The 21,431-nt window shown below is 41.0% G+C and overlaps 2 protein-coding genes across 8 annotated transcripts in view; one reads left to right on the forward strand and one right to left on the reverse strand.

Annotated features, from left to right (window-relative positions):
• NOSTRIN (nitric oxide synthase trafficking) overlaps window positions 1–2,038 on the forward strand; it is a 38,014-nt gene extending 35,976 nt beyond the window's left edge. For all 5 annotated transcript variants that reach the window (XM_034426845.3, XM_034426880.3, XM_034426871.3 and 2 more), the window contains one exon: window positions 327–2,038. In XM_034426845.3, the coding sequence (XP_034282736.2) occupies window positions 327–469 (143 nt within the window). In that variant the 3' untranslated portion in view covers window positions 470–2,038. The remainder of the gene's footprint in view (window positions 1–326) is intronic.
• Window positions 522–14,746, reverse strand: SPC25 (SPC25 component of NDC80 kinetochore complex). Of its 3 annotated transcripts, none has more exons than XM_034426901.3 (7): window positions 14,606–14,746; window positions 13,919–14,079; window positions 12,828–12,893; window positions 11,218–11,364; window positions 7,997–8,092; window positions 4,662–4,760; window positions 522–1,462 (listed from the first exon to the last, which is right to left on the reverse strand). In XM_034426901.3, the coding sequence occupies exons 2-7, from the start codon at window positions 14,076–14,078 to the stop codon at window positions 1,338–1,340; spliced, it is 693 nt and encodes a 230-aa protein (XP_034282792.2). In that variant the 5' UTR covers window position 14,079; window positions 14,606–14,746; the 3' UTR covers window positions 522–1,337. The 3 variants fall into 3 exon arrangements, with proteins under 3 accessions (XP_034282792.2, XP_034282784.2, XP_087738138.1); XM_034426893.3 differs by having other exon boundaries at window positions 14,499–14,619; XM_087882012.1 differs by lacking the exon at window positions 4,662–4,760 and having other exon boundaries at window positions 1,318–1,462.
• Between the last annotated feature and the right edge of the window lie 6,685 nt (window positions 14,747–21,431).

The following is a 21,431-nucleotide window of genomic DNA, read 5'->3' on the forward strand; positions in this document are numbered from 1 at the left end:
CCCAATGTCTCCTCTTTGAACTGGGGTAGACCAGGCCGAAGCCATCCTGGCCCAATGTCTCCTCTTTGCACTGGGTAGTCCAGGCCGAAGCCATGCCGGCCCGACGTTTCTTCTTTGCATTGGGTAGACCAGGCCGAAGCGATGCGAGTAGACCAGGACAGCCACATTGCAGGCCGAATCCGGCCCATGGGCCTTGTGTTTGATACCCCTGCTGAAGGGCTTCTATACATCTGTCTTGCATTGGTAGGTAGATATTGTCCCATGCGTTCGATTAAATGACACAACATAATTAAGTCAATATTAACTTGCTTGTATTATCCTTTCAGGCGATGTAATTGTAATTCATCACAAAGACAAGAGTGGCTGGTGGTACGGTTCTAGAAAGGGGGAAAGAGGCAATTTTCCTGCTACATATGTGGAAGAAGTCACTCTGTTGACCGACAGGAGAGACGAAGAACCTTCTCTTTAAAACAAAAGGAAAAATAATCAGCCCAACATGGATAACAAATCCAACAGACATGTTTCTATGCTCGGAACAGAAGCCAAAGAATAATCTTCTTTATTTATAAGAAGCTCTGAAACAGATATTTGGTGAATTAGCATTGGAACAAAACAATTAGAGACAACTTCCATTGAATCCCTTTTAAATGATACTAACTCTTAAATTATTACGTTAACCAGTCATTTAATGAATTGTTGGGAGATCTTTGCGATACAATGAAAGGGAAGCTGACATTTATTTCTGAAATAGAAGAGGAAGTCAATTTACCATAGATCATTCATAAATGGAATTGGCACCACGTAATCAAATTCTACACAATGTTCCCCCCCCCCCCCCCCAGACTCATAAGACTTTAGAAGGACATGAAGATAATAGCATTCCCTATGGCAAGGCTGAGCAAACCAGAAATTTGTTCTGCCAGAAGATACAAGACTTCCAATTTTCAAATATATCCCCTTGAGGGGATCCTAAGATTATTGTTTTGTTGCATAGTGAGGTAGGACAATCATCCAATAGATGACTGGTTACTATTTCCTAATTCTATTAAGTTATAGTTAGATATGTTACATTTGAAACCTATTCTTCTTTCAAGAGTTATGTGCAGCACACCTGGTTTTCAACCTAGGCCTATTTTGTTCTCACAACCACCATCTAAGCCCAGGTTACATTAAAAAAAAAAAACAAAAAAAAAAAAACACCTCAAAATAAGAACGAAGATCTGGAGCTAAGTTTTCACAGTCATTGTCCAAGGCCCTCAAGTTGTTCCAAGACTTTTATTCTTCCCAAGTATGAAGTGACAAAACATGTAGGGCAGATTTAGAGAATAAGCAGTGCTTTATTTGTAGGTCAACGCAATGAAGGCTTTTCTAACATTGGCAATAAACGCAGAGAAATTGTTGGTTTCTCTCACTTTCCGCTGCAGTTCTTCTGTGCAGTCCAAGGGAGGAGAACAAGAGACCACTAGGAAAAAGCAGTGAATTATGTTCTTTTAAAAAATTGAAAATGAGACATCCTAACATGCAGTGGTGAAATCTTCCCTAGTTTGCTGCCCGCGCATGCATGGTGCTCACACATGCGCACCAAATCATGTTGTGGACACATGCACAATACACACCAAATGCGCACTTTGCGTGGAAAAAGGAGGCTTGGGAAGGTAAGTAGATTTTAAATCGCGTGGCACAGCTGATCGTTGGAAATACCAGTTCAGAGGAACCGGGAGCTTTTTTTAACTTATCAGTTCACCTGAACTGGTAGTTTATATCACTACAGGTTTGCCCGAACCGATGCGAACCAGTAGCATTTCACCATTGCTAACATGATATATTTCATTTGGACACACAAAAGTCAGAAAGGGACATAGCAAAGAATATCCTGCGTTCACTTCTCATAATTTTCTCTCTCAACATAAGGCCAGGAAACACATCTGTGGGCAGTTGGATGCTGGCTTCATGTTATCAGCTATCTCTTATACTGTAAGTGATTGTGAAAGCTTTAAATCTTCTTGATGGCTTTTATTAAAATATATATATTACTTTATTTTGGGTTTGTTTTACTATAAACTGTTTGGGAATTTTTAATAAACGAGTCAATACATTCTAAGAAGACTGAGCTATCTTTTACATTACTTCTCCCAGCTGCTAGATAAGTGGCCATTAATAGCAATAGCACTTAGACTTATATACCGCTCACAGCCCTCTCTAAGCAGTTTTACAAAGTCAGCCTATTGCCCCCAACAATCTGGATCCTCATTTTACCCACCTCGGAAGGATGGAGAACTGAGTCAACCTTGAGCCTGGTAAGATTCGATCTGCCAAATTTCAGGCAGCTGGCAGTCAGCAGAAGCAGCCTGCAGTACTGCATTCTAACCACTGCACCACCTCGGCTCTTTGCAAAGCAGAAGAGAATGGATAGCTACAAGAACGACCATGCAAATCATTCAGAGAAGTTCTCGGATGGTGACTGTCCTTCAGAAGAGGACTTCTTTTCTATTCACCCCTCTGGAGGGGCCCTTGAAGTAGCCACCCTAGAAGATCCTAAGGATGCCATCACCTTGATGCTTTGCTGGCAGCATTGCCCCATTCAGCACACCCTTTCCCATCATCATCTTCTCTTAACGACCCCATAATCCCTTGCAGGGTGGAGTCCTGGCAACTGAATGGAGCGGAGTGTTTACTGGCCGGATGCTCTTCCTGTCGCCAATGCGGAGTTTTATTCAGCAAATACATTCTCCGTGCAGCACACCATTTTCCATGACTCACATAATCCCAGTGCCTCTGCACTATTGTACGGGATGGTCCTTGTTTTACGACCGTTCATTCAATTGACTATTGTTGTTGTTTTTTAATTTGATTTATATGCCGCCCTTCTCCGGAGACTCAGGGTGGCTTACAATGCGTTAAGCAATAGCCTTCATACTTTTGTATATTTATACAAAGTCAGCTTATTGCCCCCACAAACTGGGTCCTCAATTTACCCACCTTAGAAAGGATGGAAGGCTGAGACGACCTGTTTGAAATAACAACTACCACTGCTCAAGGTTAGGGCCATTGCAGTGCCCCCAGTCATGTGATTGCAATCTGGGCTCTTTGTGGACCCGTTCACACATACGATGGATTGCCAAGCCCTCCACGATCACGTGATTGCCATTTGCAACCTTCCCTGCTGGCTTCTTCAGAAAGTCAACAGGGAAGCTTGCAGGGAAACTTCATTTCTCTACGCAGCGTGCTGCCTCCCTTTCCCTACCCCATGCTAGAGAGGCTTTCTTTCTAGCCTGGGGAAGGCAGGGCAGGAATGTGCTGTGCTGAGGGCGGAACAAAGCCGGAACAGCTTTGCTCCTCTGCACAGTGCCCCGCTACTCCCTCCCCACTCTCAGCCAGAGAGAAAGAGAAAGAAAGTCTAATGCATGGCGAGGAGGGGAGCCAGGGTGCTGGACCAGGGAAAGAAAGCACAGATCATTTGAGATCCAAGCCCTTTTTTTCTCTGGCTTAATGCACTGTTTCTGTGCAACAGAGAGGGTCTGCCTGACCTCTTTTGGCAGGCATCTTTTTTGTTCCATTTGTTTAATGACCTAGAACAGTGATAGCAAACGTTTTTGGCACCAAGTACCCATACCAGAACATGTGCATATATGCGTGCACATCGGAGCACATGCATGCATCGGCCACCTGGTCTTTGGATTTCCAACGCACACATATGTGCTGACCAGCTGGTCTTTGGGTTTCCGCACTCCGGCACACATGAAGACCAGCTGACATGCCGGAAACCACAAGAGCAGCTGGCGATGGCGTGCATGCCCAGAGAGGGCTCTGCATGCCACCTCTGGCACGTGTGCCATAGGTTCACCATCACGAACCTAGAACAACCACGCCTGGGAGGGCAGGAACAGTAGCCACTGAGCAAGGTGATCGCATGGGTGTCTCACTTAACGACTACAATGACTTATGACTGTAATGGGCAGGATCCATTACGGTCGTTACTCCGGGACTACCTGTAAAACCCAACTGCCGCTTCAGTTGGTAAAAAAATGAGGAGCAAACCTTCAAAGCCACACAGGTCTTCTTCAAGCAGGAACGAGATAAGAAATCAGGACAGATCTCACGAAAAGCTGCCAAAACAAAAGTCTGAAATTTTTTAAGCCACTGTGGCACAGTGGTTAGAGTGCAGATTTGCAGGCTACTTCTGCTGGCTGCCTGCAATTTGGCAGTTCAAATCTCACCAGGCTCAAGGTTGACTCAGCCTTTCATCCTTCCGAGATGGGTAAAATGAGGACCCAGATTGTTGGGGGCAATAGGCTGACTCTGTAAAGCGCCTAGAGGGCTGTAAAGCACTGTAAAGCACTATAAGTCTAGGTGCTATTGCTAAGCCCAGCCTTCATTGGAGAGAAAGCAGGGAAGTTTTGGAACATGGGACATAATATAACCTGACCTACAGACTAGTAAATTGTTACTAGTCCTTAGGGGGGAAAAAAGCATGGAAAAAACCAGAAGTTACCAAGAGAAATATATAAAAATGGATGGAAAATCTGAACTACAACCGTAAAATAATCATTTCAATACTGAAGGCTTTTTTTAAGTCGAATGCAAAAGTGATGAGAACAAACAGGTGTGAGCTTATTTTGATATAAAGGAAATAGGAAAATAAGACATGGTTGTGTACATACCTTCATAAGCTCCCTCTTCATTTATGGAAAGAGTAAGTATGTATGGTTTTTGGAAATCTTTATGATCAATGCAGCGGAATACAAATTGCAAATGCTTATCTAGATGCAGAAATAAGGATGCATTAAATATCAGGTATGCCAGATAAAAATTTATATATTTCAGTTGTACTGCCATTTTATAAAGTCTTAGATTCTTTTATTCTCACATTTTAAGAAATTACTAGCAATGAGTGTCTAAACAGTGCAGCGAATGGTGTGGAAAATGGCAAACTGTTTCCCCGGGAAGCTTTGACCAATCACGACTCCTGGTTTATTTGCAGAGACTTATTTCTACTTGGAGAAAAGCTCCCCTGGATCCAAATAATCATTTACAAAGGATCAGTAGGAACACACATAATGCATGATTGGGCTATTGTGCGCTGAAGGTTTTTTTTTTTTTTTTAAAACAAACCCTAACCCTGAATAATCTTGGGACCAAAATAGTAACGCTTTAACTGCAGTTTTCAGAAATTCCCTTTAAAGAAGAACAGATGGGTTCGACATGTTTGCTCTTTTCTCTGTGTGTGCATACAGAAATAAATGGATGCTAACTGATTGCCTTTAATGAAGGACAGGCAACCCAAAGCCCACATATGGCCGCTATCCCTTTGGAAACCATTTTCTTAAGGCCATTTTGTAAGATTTTAAGGATGGAAATGTGAACTGCCTGTCTTTCCCGGGGTTTCCGACTCCCGTGTCTGTTCTTTAGAGCAAGGGGAGAAAAAGCCATTTGAAGGGATACAACAGAAGGGAAGCCTTGATAGCACAGTGGTTTAAAGCACCCTGTTATTACCACAGCTGCCTACAATTACTGCTGGTTCGAATCTCTCCAAGGCTCAAGGTTGACTCAGCCTTCCATCCTTTCTAAGGTAGGCAAATTGAGGACCCAGTTTGTGGGGGCAATAAGCTGACTTTGTATAAATATACAAAAGGATGAAGGCTATTGCTTAACGCATTGTAAACCGCCCTGAGTCTCTGGAGAAGGGCGGCATATAAATCAAATAAAAAAAAAAAAGTTGGGTATTTAGGAAGCTGTAACAGACATAGACACTTGCATGTGCTTTCCAGTCCTTTTAGAGGATAGGCAGAAGATAGATGAGCATCCCATTCCAATAAGTCTCTTGATAATACAGTTGAAGGTTTTATCAGCAATAAAAGCCCTGGCCAAAAGCTTGAGGGCAAAGCTAGGATGTATAACTGTCACACAAAATAGCTAATATAAGTGTGACTGGACTCCCAAGCTCAGTTCTAATACTGAAAACCATTTTTTTTCAACGAGGGTATGCTCAGAGGGACTCTTGATTCCTGGGAAATATTTTATTCCCTATGAAATCATCTGGTGTGGGATTAATTTTTTAGACTCCATGGTTCTGATAATAGTAAATAGCAGGGTGGATTTGATTTAAACCAAGTCGATTTAATTCACGATTTAAATCATGATTTAAATCACTTGTAAAAAGGCTTGATTTAAATCAACTCGATTGAAATCAGAATTTTTAAAGAGCAACTGTCATCTCTGACCTGCTGTTGACTCACCGACAGTCTCAATATTGCAGAATATACAGCCTCCTGCTACAGAACTAAGCTCCAGTTCATGCTGAATAAACTAAATTATTAACGTATCTTAAATAGAAAACTATCTTTAGATAGATTTTTTACTCCAAAAGCATTTTATTAAAATAAATTTGATAAAAAAAAATAGATAAAAAAATCCGATTTTTTTTAAAATCATCGATTTTTATCCACCCTGGTAAATAGCACTTTTAAAAACTTAAGACATTACGAAGGTTCTTACTGGAGTTCAGGCAGATCAGAGCTCAGTAAGGACATGGTGCTGAATATTTGTTCACAGGCTTGCAAAACCTTTTGTTACACAAAAACCCTTGTGAGGAAAAATAACTCAGACCACTTAGCACACAGAAGGTTCCACTCACTCGTGAAAAGCATTATCCTTAGGGGTATTGTAGGAAGAGAACCGTGTTAAGTCTGTGAGGCAAAAACGTAAGGAATCTGGTAGCAGCTTTTTCAGCTACCAGCTTTTTCAGGAGCCGTGGTGGTGCAGTGATTAGAATGCAATATTGCAGGCTAATTCTGTTAACTGCCAACTGCCAGCAATTTGAGTCTCACCGGCTCAAGGTTGACTCAGCCTTCCATCCTTCCGAGGTGGGTAAAATGAGGACCCGGATTGTTGGGAGCAATACGTTGACTCTGTAAACAGCTCAGGGAGAGCTGTAAAGCACTGTGAAGCGGTATATAAGTTTAAGTGCTCATGCTATTGGTACCCAATTTTATGGAAAGGGAAATTTTCAAGATATGCAAAAGGTATTGTTTTGGAGATGAAGTATTCCCTTTAATTATGCTCATGTCTTAGAGATCCTTCCGTTTTCCATAAACCAAAGGACAGAACTGGCATTTCTGATAGTCACACGGCTTCATAGTGTTTTCAATACGGTGTTGCTTGGAGCCCTATGGCTCCCTATGCAAATGGTGCCACCTGCATAGCCTGAATTATTACGGTAATTAATTGGAAATCACATGCTAACTGGGATTGAAGCAATGAGTGGGGCAAAACCTGAAGTGGACAACGATCCCTACTCTGCTTGTCCCCCATTTTTAACAGACCTCTTCCTCTTTCATTCATTTCCTGAAATGGTCAAGCAATAGGATGAAGACAAGGGTTACTGGAGGGCTGAGCTGGCCTTTAACAGAGAGCTTTTAAAATGAGGCTGAGCAGGCAGTGATGCGCTGCACAGACAAGAGATCGTTGAATGCAAGAATATTTCCCCCTGCAGAAACCTTTGGCAACATTGCAAATCTGCATGGAAAAATGGCGCACCTTTTCGGCACCAAGTGCCCAAACCGGAATGCATGTGCATGTGTGTGTGTGCGGGCGCCGGAAACCCGAAGACCAGCTGGCCGGCATGTGCATGCCTATTCTTTGGCCATTTTTGGGGCCATTTTCAGCCGGTTTTGGCCCGAAAATGGCCCAAAACTGGCCTGAAAAGGACCTGGTTTTGGGCCATTTTCAGGCCGTTTTCTGGCGCTCCGACATCTGCGAAGACCAGCTGGCTGGCATGCATGTGCGTGCTGGAAACCAGAAGAGCAGCTGGCGGCAGCCTGTGTGTCCACAGAGAGGGCTCTGCGTGCCACCTCTGACACACGTGCCACAGGTTCGCCATCACGGTTAGCATAGCAGTAATAATCGTCAGCTTTGTAGGAGAAAAGTAAATGAATGGATTTTGCTATAAAATGTAACGTCAGCCATTCTGAAGTAGAAATGCAAGCGTCAATCTTACCGCATGTTTTTCGTATTTCTAACCCAAGCCTCTCTTTGAATAATTTTTCAGCCTTAAGAAGTCTTTCCTCCGTTTCTTCTGCTTTTTTATGCTTTGCTAGAATTTAAAAGAGAAACAAAGCTTCAAAATCTCTGCTAAGCTTAGGCCCAGGTTCATTTTTTTTAAGTAAACTGATAAGTTTATGAAATCAAGCATCTGTTTTTTCAGCATTAGTACCTGACTTTTTCAAGACAATAACCATTTATTTTAAAATATCATCCAATTTATCATTTGCTGTTCCTTTAGTGGGCTATCTAGGTTAGATTGCATTTGTGTGAACTCCCTGTAATTCTGGGATCATGTAATGCTCTTTAAGTTTCTGAGTTTTGGGGGAAAGAAACATCACAATAGACACTCAGTTCACTGCTGGAAGAACAAATCCAATCGAACATGGATAATAACCTTTATTAGGATTTATGTCAGTCCTAGAGGAGATCAACCCTGACTGCTCTTTAGAAGGCCAGATCCTGAAGATGAAACTCAAATATTGGCCACTTAATGAGAAGGAAAGACTCACTGGAGAAGAGCCTAATGCTGGGAAAGATTGAGGGCAAAAGAAGAACGGGACGACAGAGAACGAGGTGGCTGGATGGAGTCACTGAAGCAGTTGGCATGAGCTTAAATGGACTCCAGAGGATGGTAGAGGACAGGAAGGCCTTGAGGAACGTTGTCCATGGGGTTGCGATGGGTCGGACATGACTTTGCAACTAACAACAACAAGGATTTATTTGGTAGCAGTAAGAGCAACAAAGCAGACTCCCTTCTCTGTTCTTTATTGCATCTACAAATAGAAACTGGTAGCCCTGTTTCTGGTAATCAGATCCCTCCCCTGGGAGGGGATGGAGAAGCCCTTGCAGGGTTACTAAGAGGCTACTTTGTGGGACGAAGTTGCTCAGATCTACTGTACTGCTGGACAGGTTCTACGAAAGGGACAGATATCTGGGATGAGTTTGGGATGAATTTCAGACCCAGTTAGCTCTGAGGAACTGGACAAGGTCTTCGGAGCTACGAGTTCTACTACCTGCGATTCAGACTTGTTTCCTTCCTAGTTGGTCAAGGCCAGCTAGGAGATGGCTTATAGTTGGGTCCAAGTGGGGGTTGAATGCTTCTTTATAGGATAGGGTTTTTTTGGAAGGTGACAGTGGTCTGTTCCCTCTGTTTAAGACACTGTCCTGGGACCCAACATTACTGGGCAATTTTCATCCAGTTTCCAACCTTTTCTTTTTAAGGGACAATTGTGGAATAAGTGGTAGGTGCATAACTTCTGTAGACTCTGGAAAAGGCAAATTATCTAGACCTTTCCAATCAGGAGTCAGACCAGGTAGTGATTGTGCTCGTGGATAACCTTGATGCATCTATCCTGGTCCTTCTAGTTCTGGGGTATCAAACTTGATTTTGTTTGAGGGCTGCATCAGGGTTGTGTTTGACCTTGGGGGACCAGGGTGGGCATGGCCAGCTTGACATCACTCGTCGGGGAGCCTGTGGTGGCACGAGCACTCTGCCACTGAAAATGGGCTCCCGAGCTCCATTTTTGGCTGCGACGGCTTCCTGCAATCCTCTGCCATTGAAAACGGAGCTCAGGAGGGCCACCTGCTTTATTGGCAAAGGCCCAGTGGGCCGGTCCTTTGCTGTTTCCAGGATGGCCTCGCGGACCAGATCTAAGCACCCCGCAGGCCTGATTCATCCCCAGGGCCTTGAGTTTGACACCCCTATTCTAGATCTTTTGCTGGCTTTCAGTACCCTTGGCCATCGTATCCTTCTGGACCAGCTTCAGGGGCTGGGATGAAGGCCCTGTCTCCTTTCTCCAGTGTTAGTTTCAGCCAGCATTGATAGGGGAAAAGATCTAGCTTTTATGTGGGATGCCACAGAACTCATCTTTCTTCTCACTCCTACATCTGGGTGAGGTCATCAGTTGGCACAGAGTGAAATACCATTAATATGCTTATACCCAGCTGTAAGAGTCCGAATGAGAGAGAGAGACCAGGTTACAGCACAACCCCGGCAAGACTAAGGGGCTTGAGGTTTATGAGCTGCTGGATATGGTGGTTCTTCATCAAGTATCATTGAACATGTATGTTTACTTCCAACTGTACAGACTTAGCTTGGAAAGCCCATTAAGATTAAGGTATCTTCATCTAAGAGACGTGGTGGCGCAGTGGTTAGAATGCAGTACTGCAGGCTAACTCACTGTTCACTGCTAAGAGTTCGATCCTGACCAGCTCAAGATTGACTCAGCCTTCCATCCTTCCGAGGTCGGTAAAATGAATTGCTGGGGGCAAAAGGCTGACTCTGTAAACTGCTTATAGAGGGTTGAAAACCACTATGAAGCGGGTATATCGGTCTACATGCTATTGCTATCTAAAATCAAATATTTCACTTTTCATTTAAAACTGCAGGTAATTTTGCAAAGCAAGCTTTGTAAATGAGACGTGAATATAAAATACATACAAGGAAGAGAAATGAGGTAATTTTTGCCTGATTATTTTCTCCATGCTTTTACCCCTATTTGACTGTGCTCTTTGGAGCCATTTCATAGGGCTAAGTAAAGCATTCAAGAAGCACCAAATTAGCATACAGAGCAAGGATAAAAAAACCGCATAACTGAATTAACTTGTATTATTTATTTCACTATGGGGAGAAAAAATTTTCATGTGGGAAACCTAACATCATCATCTTCTTTTAAAGACCCTGTAATCCCTTGTGGGGTGGAGTCTTGGGCAACTGAATGGAGCTGAGTATTTACCGGCCGGATGCCCTTCCTGTCGCCAATGCGAAGATTGTTTCAGCAGATAAATTCTCATCATGCACACAGAGAGAAATATCTGCTCTACCTAGGATCAAACTCACAGCCTCCTGATTGTGAGGCAAGAGCTCCACCTCTAGGCCACCACACCACTCGTGGGAAACCTAAAATGGAGGTTCCAAATTGACTTTGTTGAAATGGAATGGCCAGCTCCAGCATCTCCCGAATCATTAGCACAGCTGCTTTTACATTGTGGGTGAGCCAGTTGATGTTTTTTAATTTTTATTTGGTGTGCGTTGGAAGAGGGGTAGTCTTATACGGTGAGTATAGCCCAAATCCTATATTTTAACAGGAAAAGTCGGGGGTCGTCTTATACGCCCAGTCGTCTTATACGCCGGAAAATATGGTATTCATGTTCCATTTCCCCAGTGCAACTTACATTTACTGTTTTGGATTAATTCTTCCTTCAGCTCTTGAATGCTGTTCATCAAGTCTGTCTTCTCCTTTTCCTCGTCCGTAATTTTAGAAAGAGCTGTTGAGATTTTAGCTTGCTTTTCTTCGATTGATTTATTCAACACACAGACTTCTGTAAGAAACAGAGAAAACTGGCTGCATATTTTTTTAAATGCAAAAGCTATTTACTTAGGTTTACCCCTCAGTAATTTGGGCAATATAGATTACTCAATAAAACATTTAAAAAGTTAAACATAATCTGTTGGAAAGATGCTGTGACATACACTGCATAAATATGATAAAATAAATATTTAAGGCTATTTTACTTGAGAATGTTTTCTGTTTATGTATTGCATGTGTTAGATATTAACTGCTATCCTTGCCACTAAATATTAAAAAATAAAATATAACATTAAATGCAACACCCACATAAAATATGAAGAAAACAAAACTGTTTTAGTAAACTACATAGCCTTGGATGACACCATAGCCTTCCATTCTTCCGAGGTCGGTAAAAATGAGGACCAGATTGTTGGGGGCAATATGCTGACTCTGTAAACCACTTAGAAAAGCACCCTGAAGCGATATATAAGTCTAAGTGCTATTGCTATATTTACAGTACAACACATTCTTATTAATATTTGGATGAGAAAGCACCAGGCAGAGGCAGGACTGCAAACTAGGCTGGGATGAAAAAGAAAATCCAGAAGAAAGCTATGGAAAGCAATTTCATACTATTATTGAGAAAACTACATATGTAGGCCCCAGAAGCCAAACCCAGGTCATGGAAGATTTTACATTTAGTCCCAATCCAACAGAAATACAAATTCCCATAAAACTGGCACCTTCATCATCTTAATATTATACAATGTATATTATCCAAACAGTTTGGTTCATGAACATTTGAGAGGAAAGGAACAGAAGAAGCATTACTGACAATGCAATGGTTATCCTGAAGTTCATAACTATACTTCTTTACAATTAAATATATGTTATTATTGTATAACACAACTGGAAGTTAGATCAAGGTTTGGCTTATCCGAACAGCATTCAGCAGTTTACTTTTATAGAAAAGGTGGCCCAGACATTATTTTTCAGGATAGCAGGGTGGATAAAAATCAATGATTTTTTTTAAAAAATCAGATTTTTTTAATTTAAATCGGATTTTTTTTATTTTTATCGAATTTATTTTAATAAAAAACTTTTGGGGTAAAAATCTATCGTAAGATAGTTTTCTATTTAAGATACATAAATAATTTAGTTTATTCAGCATGAAATGGAGCTTAGTTATGTAGCATGAGGCTGTATATTCTGCAACACTGGGACTATCGGTGAGTCAACAGTGGGTCAAAGGAGTAGCAGAGATGACAGTTGCTCTTTAAAAATTATAATTTAAATCAAGTTGATTTAAATCAAGCCTTTTTACTAGTGATTTAAATCATGATTTAAATTGTGATTTAAATCAACTTGATTTAAATCAAATCCAGCCTGCAGGATAGACATCAATACTGAATAAAATAATATATATTTTTCAGGGATTCTACTTTGTCTATTAGCTTCTGTAAAATGATTGTAAGCAAATGATTCATACTGTACCATTGGTGTACTCATGAAATTTGTTGATAATTTCATCCCCTTCTTTCAGTCTTTTAGACCATTTATCTATAATGTAAAAAACAAAATCAAAACTCAGCCAGAAACTATTGTTTTTATTTTATGTGATGTATTTTTATTTGTTTTACAGGTAGCCCTCGAGTTATGACCACAACTGAGCCCAAAATTTCCATTGCTAAGGAAGACAGTTGTTAAATGAATGTTGCCATTTTATGACCTTTCCTGCTGCAGTTGTTAAATGAATTGCTACAGTTGTTAAGTTACTAATATAGCTAAGTGAATGTAGCCTCTTCATTGACTTTGCTTGTCAGAAGATTGTAAAAAGTGATCACATGACCCTGGGATCCTGCAACCATCATAAATATATGGTGCCAATTGCCAAGTGTCCTAATTCCGAATCCAAATCAGGTAACCTTGGGGATGCGGCAATGGTCATAGGTGTGAAAAACAGTCATAAGTCACTTTTTTCAGTGCTGGTGACTAAATGGATGGTTATAAGTCAAGGACTACCTGTATTATAAGCTGCCTAGTGTCTTGCAAAAGTGAGATGTACATCTATATAAGGTAAATAATGATTGATACTAGGTTAAATCGTATACAAAGCAGTGAAAAGATATAAATTCACCCTCCTGAGAAAGGTGGGATATAAATCTAATCAGTAAAATCACCAACAAACTTCATATTCAGATGAAACTCTCCCCAATATATTGAGATGGAAAAAAAGGAAAATATCATATATAGTTTAGGTCAGGTATATCTAAGCCATGGCTCTCATGTGGTCCTGGACATCTAATAATGTGGTCCCACAAGATTTTATTTAAAATATTAAAAAAATAAAGGACACTTGTTATTTATATACATTAACTACATTGTGTATTTTATATGTGGCCCAAGAAAATTGCGCTTCACTCAATGTGGCCCAGGCAAGCCAAAAGGTTGGACAGGCCTGGTTTAGATACTTTAAATATCGTTCTTCTTTTCCATGGTCAGCCTACCCCAATTGATTACAAAGCTAGAAGGGGGAATGAAGAATATACTGAATGAAGAAAATAATAAAGCAGATATAATTTTACCTGAAAGACTGTTTATGGATTCATACCACGAGTCTCTTAGCCCCAAAACCTGATCAATAGGTCCATGGCAACAAATAGTTTTGAACTTTGTCCAAAATTCTTTGATGTCTTTTTCAAGCATTGCCAGCTCATCATTATCATCTTTCATCTCAGCCATCATTCTAAGAAGAAATAGCAAATAGCAAAAATGAAATAACTTCTTTAATTCCAGCTTAAGGACAGTTTTGCAATAGAATACCGCTGTTACTAGTCCACCAGGCTATTACATTTAAAAATACCAGGCATTCAAATCGTTTAAGGTGGAGACCCGAGTATTATTCTGCATAATGTTTATACACTAAACACCCTCCAACTTAAAACCTCCTGAAAATTTTGATCCTGAACCACAGAGACAGAAAACCAAGATTTATGCACACATCAAACATGAATTTTATGAAACGGGACAACCACCTAATTCTCTTTCAATAGGTAAACTTCCCTTTGCAAAAAGCCCTTGATAAAGCTTAGTAGCAAGAATTTCCCAAAATATTTTTTTTTAGCGTTTCTACTTTTGTCTCCCTAGAATTATCAAGCGAATTACCAATGTTGGTCTTCATTTAAAAAAAAATGTTTCTGGACAAAGACGGTCAGAGAGAGACGGATAGACAGACAAACACACACAAAAACAACCGCATCGCCATGGTTTACCTTTCAGACTTTTCTCGACATTCAAAATCTCAACTCCTTTCCCGCCCGGCCCTCAAAGATCGTCTTCCCGTATGATTGGCTGAGCGAGAGCGCCAACGGGACTCGCCATTGGCTCCCGTGGCAGAGGAAGGTCAAACGCTCGGATTCTCTTTTTTTTTTTCTATTGAGCCGGAGAGATGAGGAAGCGGGGCATGATGGGAGTTGTAGTTTAAAAGCTTTTGCCTGCGAGGCGGTTCTGAAACTTGGCGCTCGCTGGAATGATGAAAAGGAGCAGGGAACGACAGTGAAAGTGACAGCTTTTTGACAGAAATCCTCTGCCCGCGGCTGTGCATCAAGGGTTGCTTCCTCCCACCGACCCACCCCGCCGCACCCTCTTTCTTTTCCTCTCTAGGGCTTGTTTGGCAGACATAGGAGGAAATTCCAAAGGTCTCTATCCTCCCACCCCCCCCACCCCCAAGAGGCAACTGGACTTTCTGGTTTTTCTTTGAAGACGTTTCGCTTCTCATCCAAGAAGCTTCTCCAGTTCTGAAGTCCAGTTGCCTCTTGAGAAAGCACCTTCAGGACAACCATGACCGGAATGGCTGAGAATCTCCATAGGCACATAGGAGGAAAATATACTGGGCTGCAGTACCTAGGTAGAAAGGAACTAGAAATATCTAGGGAAAAGACGAAGAGGAGGTCTCCTTTAACCATGGTTAACTATGGTTGACTATGTAATTTAAGCCAAAATATGCAATGTATCGGAGCTGTCTGTTCATTGCTGGGGAGATGTTGGGAGAAAAGGCATTTGTCCAAGCTGCCACCAGAAATCAAACCCAGTTTGATGACATCTAATTAAACTAAACCAATTCTTCACAATCTGGTATCTGTCAAACGCTTTGGACTTCAACTTCCATCCATGCCAATAGATTCAAGGACTATGGGGGATGTAGTCGAAGACATCGGTAGGTAACCAAAGATCAGAGAAAGGGCTGGTAGTCTTTGCCTCTCTTTGTTTTGTTTTGTTTTTTATTTAATTATTTTTTGTTTTTTATTATTATTATTATTATTATTTATTTTTATTTTTTATTTGTAATGGCCTTGATTGTATCATTGGATGAAAGGGCTGCTATTAAACTTGTTAAAATGACATCGTTAATAACTTTCTCCTCTGTCCTTGCTGTTCCCAGCCTGATGCAAACACTTTTATTCCTAAAGAATGACTTCAGCTAAAATAAAGTAAATTTTGTGTTTATTGGCTGCCTGATGGACATTAATTTAGCAGATTTTTTTTCCACGGTCATACATATGCCCTCAGTTTCTGACCATGATGAACTTTGTCAGGACCTAAAATTCTGCCAAAGAGAGAACATGAACTGGAAAACGTCTATATCTGCAGGGAATAAATGCATTTTAGGGGGTGTGATGGCTCAGAGATTAAAGATGCTGGGTTTGTCAGATGAAAAGCTGACAGCCCAGGTTTGAGACCCAATGGCGCATGACAGGGTGAGTGCCTGTTACTTGCCTCTGCTCCTACCCACCTAGCAGTTTGAAAGCATGCAAATGTCAGTAGATACATAGGCATCACTTTGGAGGGAAGGTAACAGTATTTTGTGCATCTTGGTGTATAGTCATGCTGGCCACATGGCCACAGAAATGTCTTTGGACAACGCTGGCTTCCTCGGCTAAGAAACAGAGATGAGCACTGCTCCTTAGAATTGGACATGACTTGACAGAGGAAATTTACCTTTAAATTCATTTTAAATGAGGAGGAGGAGCCTTGGTAGTACAGTGATCTAAAGCACCCTGTTATTAAGACCGGCTGCCTGCAATTACTGCAGGTTCGAATCTCGCCAGGCTCAATGTTGACTCAGCCTTCCATCCTTTCTAAGGTAGGTAAATTGAGGACCCAGTTGTGGGGGCAATAAGCTGACTTTGTATAAATATACAAAAGGATGAAGCAATGTGCTATTGCTTAGCACATTGTAAGCCATCCTGAGTCTCCGGAGAAGGGCGGCATATAAATCAAATAAAAAAATAAATAAAAAAAAATGTTGACTAGGTTTATTGAATGTGTTTTCCAATTATAAAATGGATCTTATAACTATTATTCCGGCATGTCGGATTAGGTAAAGTTGGGGGAGGGGCTCATCTTTTGATCCAACCTGTTAAAGAGCTTAGATGGCACAGTGGTTAGTGTGCAGTACTGCAGACTACTTCAGCAGTTAGGTAGTTCGAATCTCACCAGGCTCAAGGTTGACTCAGCCTTCCCTCCTTCTGAGGCGTGTAAAATGAGGACCCAGATTGTTGGGGGAGATATGCTGACTCTGTAAACCACTTAGAGAGGGCTGAAAAGCACTATGAAGCGGTATATAAGTCTACGTGCTATTGCTATTGCTAATCAAGGTTGCAAATCTATTATGCTAAATACAAGGGCTACCCTGAGGAAGGCATTCTAGTCTGCCTGAAGATTTTCTAAGTTTTATAGAAAGTGAGGACTGAACTGCATTCTCTGCCAGAACATCCCTCCTACAGAGCCAGGAAAGAAGAACAGCATTCTCATTATTAAGATTAACATTATTAACAAAGCTTGTGAAAACCTGGCGTGGGTGTTTCGAGACCATGGTGACTGTTAAATGTGTACCTAAATTGGGTGTGGGTGCTGCTTATTGTGTCCCTATAATTACCATGGGGTTTTATGGACATATTTTGTGTATGTTGTTGATAATTATGTGGTGTTTTAATATGGATTTCATTACTGTAAGCCACTAAGGTGCATTTTTAAGACTTGAAATGGCAGAAAAGCACCTCGAATGCTGCCACCAGAGTTGGACTGCAAAACTCCAATGGCCACTAGATGGCAGCAAAGATTTGTTTGTATTTTTATAAACTGGTCTTACAAGATATGTAAGCCTTAAACAAATAAAAGCATTAAAAGCAATAACACAACTTACAACGCACTTGTATAACATATATACAGTATACCAAGAAACACAGGTCACATCAACCCAACAGAAACACTAAAATAAGAAGGGTAACAGTAACAGAGTGGGAAGGTACCCAAGAGATCATCTAGTCCAACCCCTTGCTCACGCAGGAGACCTATACTAGGGATTTGAACCGCCGAACTGCAGACCTTTCTGATCGACAAGCTCAGTGTCTTAGCCACCGAGCATCCAAGCTCCGTGGCCTGCTGGAAAAGCCATATTTTCTGTATGTTCCTGAATCTCAGTAAGGTTCGGGACATTTGAACCCTCAGGGAAATATTGAAGGCAGCCATTGAAAAGCCCTCCCCCCGCCTCCATCACTATTCTCTGTTGAAGAACTGAAGCCTGACAGAAATGAGATGGAGTGGGGCTTTCCTACATTTTATTGGCTGGGCAGATGCAGTTGGGAATCTGGTCCCAAAGAGACCCAGGCTCTGAGCCATATAAAGCTTTATGAGTATTACAGAATTTTCTGTTCTCTTCACTGACATCTGCAATAGTTACCTACTAGACTTTTGCAACCCAGATCCGACTGCCTTACACAAAGATGAGAAACTTCCCCATTGTCTGCTTAAGATGTGGCATTGAAAGTTCAGATTCTTCTTGTGTTTTGGCTGTCTTTCAGTCCAACACACAGCAAGAAGGAAGGCACTCTCATCTCACTGTGTGTTCACTCCAGAGGAAAAGGTCTCAATATAGAGCCATATGTAATGTTTGTAAAATAGTAGAACAACTATTTTTTAGAAAAACTATTTTTTAAAAATAGAAAAACTATTTTTTTTGGCCATGAAATGTTCATTGCCAATAGGATTGTTGAAGAAAACCAGGATGAGCTTCAGGTTGTACAGTATTATTTGTAACTGTTATATTTCCTCCTTGCCTTGCTGACCTATTAGGAATTCTATTGCTCCAATGATTTGTCTTCACAGCTAGGAAGGGAGGGGAAAATCCAACTTGCATTTTAATGTTGCTTTTCTTTCTCTCAAAGGCTAAAAGGCTAAAACTCTCTTAAAGTCTGTCATCTGCACCTCTAAACTGTCTGACTTGGTTCTGCAACCCAACAAGACAGACACAGACTTCAGAGGATAATTAGAATTGCAGAAAAAACAATTGCTACCAACCTGCCTTCCGTTGAGGACCTGTATACTTCACGAGTCAAAAAGAGGGCTGTGAAAATATTTACAGACCCCTCGCATCCCGGACATAAACTGTTTCAACTCCTACCCTCAAAACGACACTATAGAGCACTACACAACAGAACAACTAGACGCTATATTCAAAACAAATATGGGATTAAAAAGTTTCAAATATTTTATGAATGAATAAAGAGACTTTAGAAAGTATTTAAATTTAGTCATGTAAAAGGGGAGTTAAAAGTACAAGAGGGAGATAGGAGTCTATAGATAGTTAGCATATGTTAGTATATGATTGTTAAATGCTATACCCTGTATTTTGCTCTGGGAAGTCGGGGGGGGGGAGGTTGGGGAGGGAGGTGGGAGGTGGGATGGGAAAACATTTGTAAAATTCTTTAAAACTTTTTAATAAAAAAAACCAAACAGAACAACTAGACGCAAGAACAGTTTTTTCCCGAATGCTATCACTCTGCTAAACAAATAATTCCCTCAACACTGTCAACTATTTACTAAATCTGCACTACTATTAATCTCTCATCGTTCCTATCACCCATCTCCTCCCACTTATGACTGTAACCTTGTTGTTGCTTTCCTTAAGATTTATATTGACTGTTTCCTAATATGATTTGATTGCTTATTTGTTCCCTATGACTATCATTAAGTGTTGTACCTTATGATTCTTGATGAATGTATCTTTTCTTTTATGTACACAGAGAGCGTGTGCACCAAGAAAAATTCCTTGTGTGTCCAATCACACTTGGTCAATAAAGAATTCTATTCTATTCTATTCTATTCTATTCTATTCTATTCTATTCTATTCTATTCTATTCATGATTTTCTCTTTCATTTTATGTAATGTAAATTAGATGTTTGTGCTTCAGTTTCAGACTCTTGAAAACTACTTAGGTTCATGGCAAAAGAAATTTCCTCACCCACCCATTCCTCAGGAATGCCTGAGTTGGAGCCACGATGGTGTAGTTGTTAGAGTGCAGTACTGCAGGCTACTTCTGCTGCCTGCCGGCTGCCTGCAGTTTGACAGTTCAGATCTCACCAGGCTCAAGATTGACTCAGCCTTCCATCCTTCCAAGGTGGGTAAAATGAGGACCCAGATTGTTGGGGGCAATAGGCTGACTCTGTAACCCGCTTAGAGAGGGTTGTAAAGCAGTATGAAGCGGTATATACCTGTAAGTCTAAGTGCTATTGCTATCTACTACTGCTACCAAATTCATACCTTCCTTGAGCAACCATATCCAGGGCTCTCTCACTTTTGCCACTGTCCCTTACTCCCAATGGAAGAAGAAAAACTGGACCCTGGGTACATCTATCTGCTGGGGAACTTTGCCCCAAAGTCAAAAGGTATTTAATAGCTGTTATCAAGATTTTCCAACAAGCACAGTATTGAGCAATGGGTTCGGTTTTTCCAGGAAAAACCTTGCTTGCTGGAGTTGTGAGTGCATCATTGCTGAAGGTTTTCAAAAAAAGATTGGACAACCATTTGTCCAGGATGCTTGGTCTTGGACGGGGAAGGGTGGGGGGAAGCTAGAAGATCTTCAAGGTCTCTATCAGCCCCATGATTCTGTGACGGTATGAGGTGATGGCAGCACCCTCAGCATAGAGGGGGCAAGGGTTTGCTAGTCTCCCTCAGCAACCAAGCGTGGTGAGCTGGTTCTCTTAAAATTCCAATCCTCAAGAGACAAGATTCATTTAGAAATAGCACCTTCCTTTTCAGGCTTTTTTTTTTTTTTTTAATTTGATTTATATGCCGCCCTTCTCCGGAGCCTCAGGGCGGCTTACAATGCGTTAAGCAATAAGCAATAAGGCTTGCTTGCCATTGTTAAGACCTCAAAGGAATTCCATTAATTGCTCCCATCACTGATCACTGTGGGGATTGACTTTAACCCTGAGCAGCCATAATCTCTTTTGGAGTTAAACTAACTACCAGCTTGTAGGCAGGAGGCAATTAAAAAAAATGTCAGCATGCATGGCACAAACTCTGATCTGAAACCCTGCTTCTTCGAAGTCCATAGTGAATGGGGATTGTGTGCTTAAGCCACACAATCATGCCTGATATCTTTACTTTTTTTTTAGATACCCCAGCACCTCTGCTTCCCCCCCCCACCAGATAACTTCTCTGTCTCTTTGCAGAGCACAGAGCAAAAATAAATATTAAAATGCTTACATCAGCCGAACAAGGTTTTAAAGCCTGTAGTATGGCACCTTAATTTTGAGCTCTTACAGATTGCAGAAAATTGTTTTCTTCTGGTATAAACCTTGTCTATACATAAACATGTTTCACACTTTGTGGCAAGAATCTTATTTTGCAACCGTCAAATGTTTAAAAACCAGAATAGGATGTTGAACAAGCAGCGTTTCGGAAGCTCTAGCTGAGTGGCAATAATAAATAGCAAACTGCCTAATGAATGGTTATGTGCTCTGCATTCTGTTCTCCATTGCTGTGAGACGGAATATTTCGGTTGTGTCATTCATCCTGGAAACAGATCTTTGTACTTTTTATTTTTTTCAGCAGCAGATTGCTGTTTCTTAATGAAAGTTGGATGTGCTCCCTAAACTGAATCTTTTCATTTGGCTGGTTGCAAAAATTCTTTACAACACTCTCTGGTCTTAGGTATCATTCTTCTCCTTATTATTTTTTTTAAACTTTTCAGCTCATGCATTCTGAATTCTTCTATTTTAATCTGTCAAGCAGCCTCCGTGTCTTGTTCTCTT

This window comes from Pantherophis guttatus, chromosome 1 (assembly GCF_059756535.1).
Source record: "Pantherophis guttatus breed Tessera chromosome 1, ASM5975653v1, whole genome shotgun sequence".
Lineage (NCBI taxonomy): Eukaryota > Metazoa > Chordata > Lepidosauria > Squamata > Colubridae > Pantherophis > Pantherophis guttatus.

Coding starts and splice junctions, on each gene's coding strand:
- SPC25 (XM_034426901.3), bottom strand. CDS start 14,078: ATGATGGCTGAGATGAAAGATGATAATGATGAGCTGGCAATGCTTGAA. Junction 12,894..13,918: donor ATCCATAAACAGTCTTTCAG/GTAAAATTATAT, acceptor TTTACATTATAG/ATAAATGGTCTAAAAGACTG. Junction 4,761..7,996: donor AGAAATACGAAAAACATGCG/GTAAGATTGACG, acceptor TTCTGCATCTAG/ATAAGCATTTGCAATTTGTA.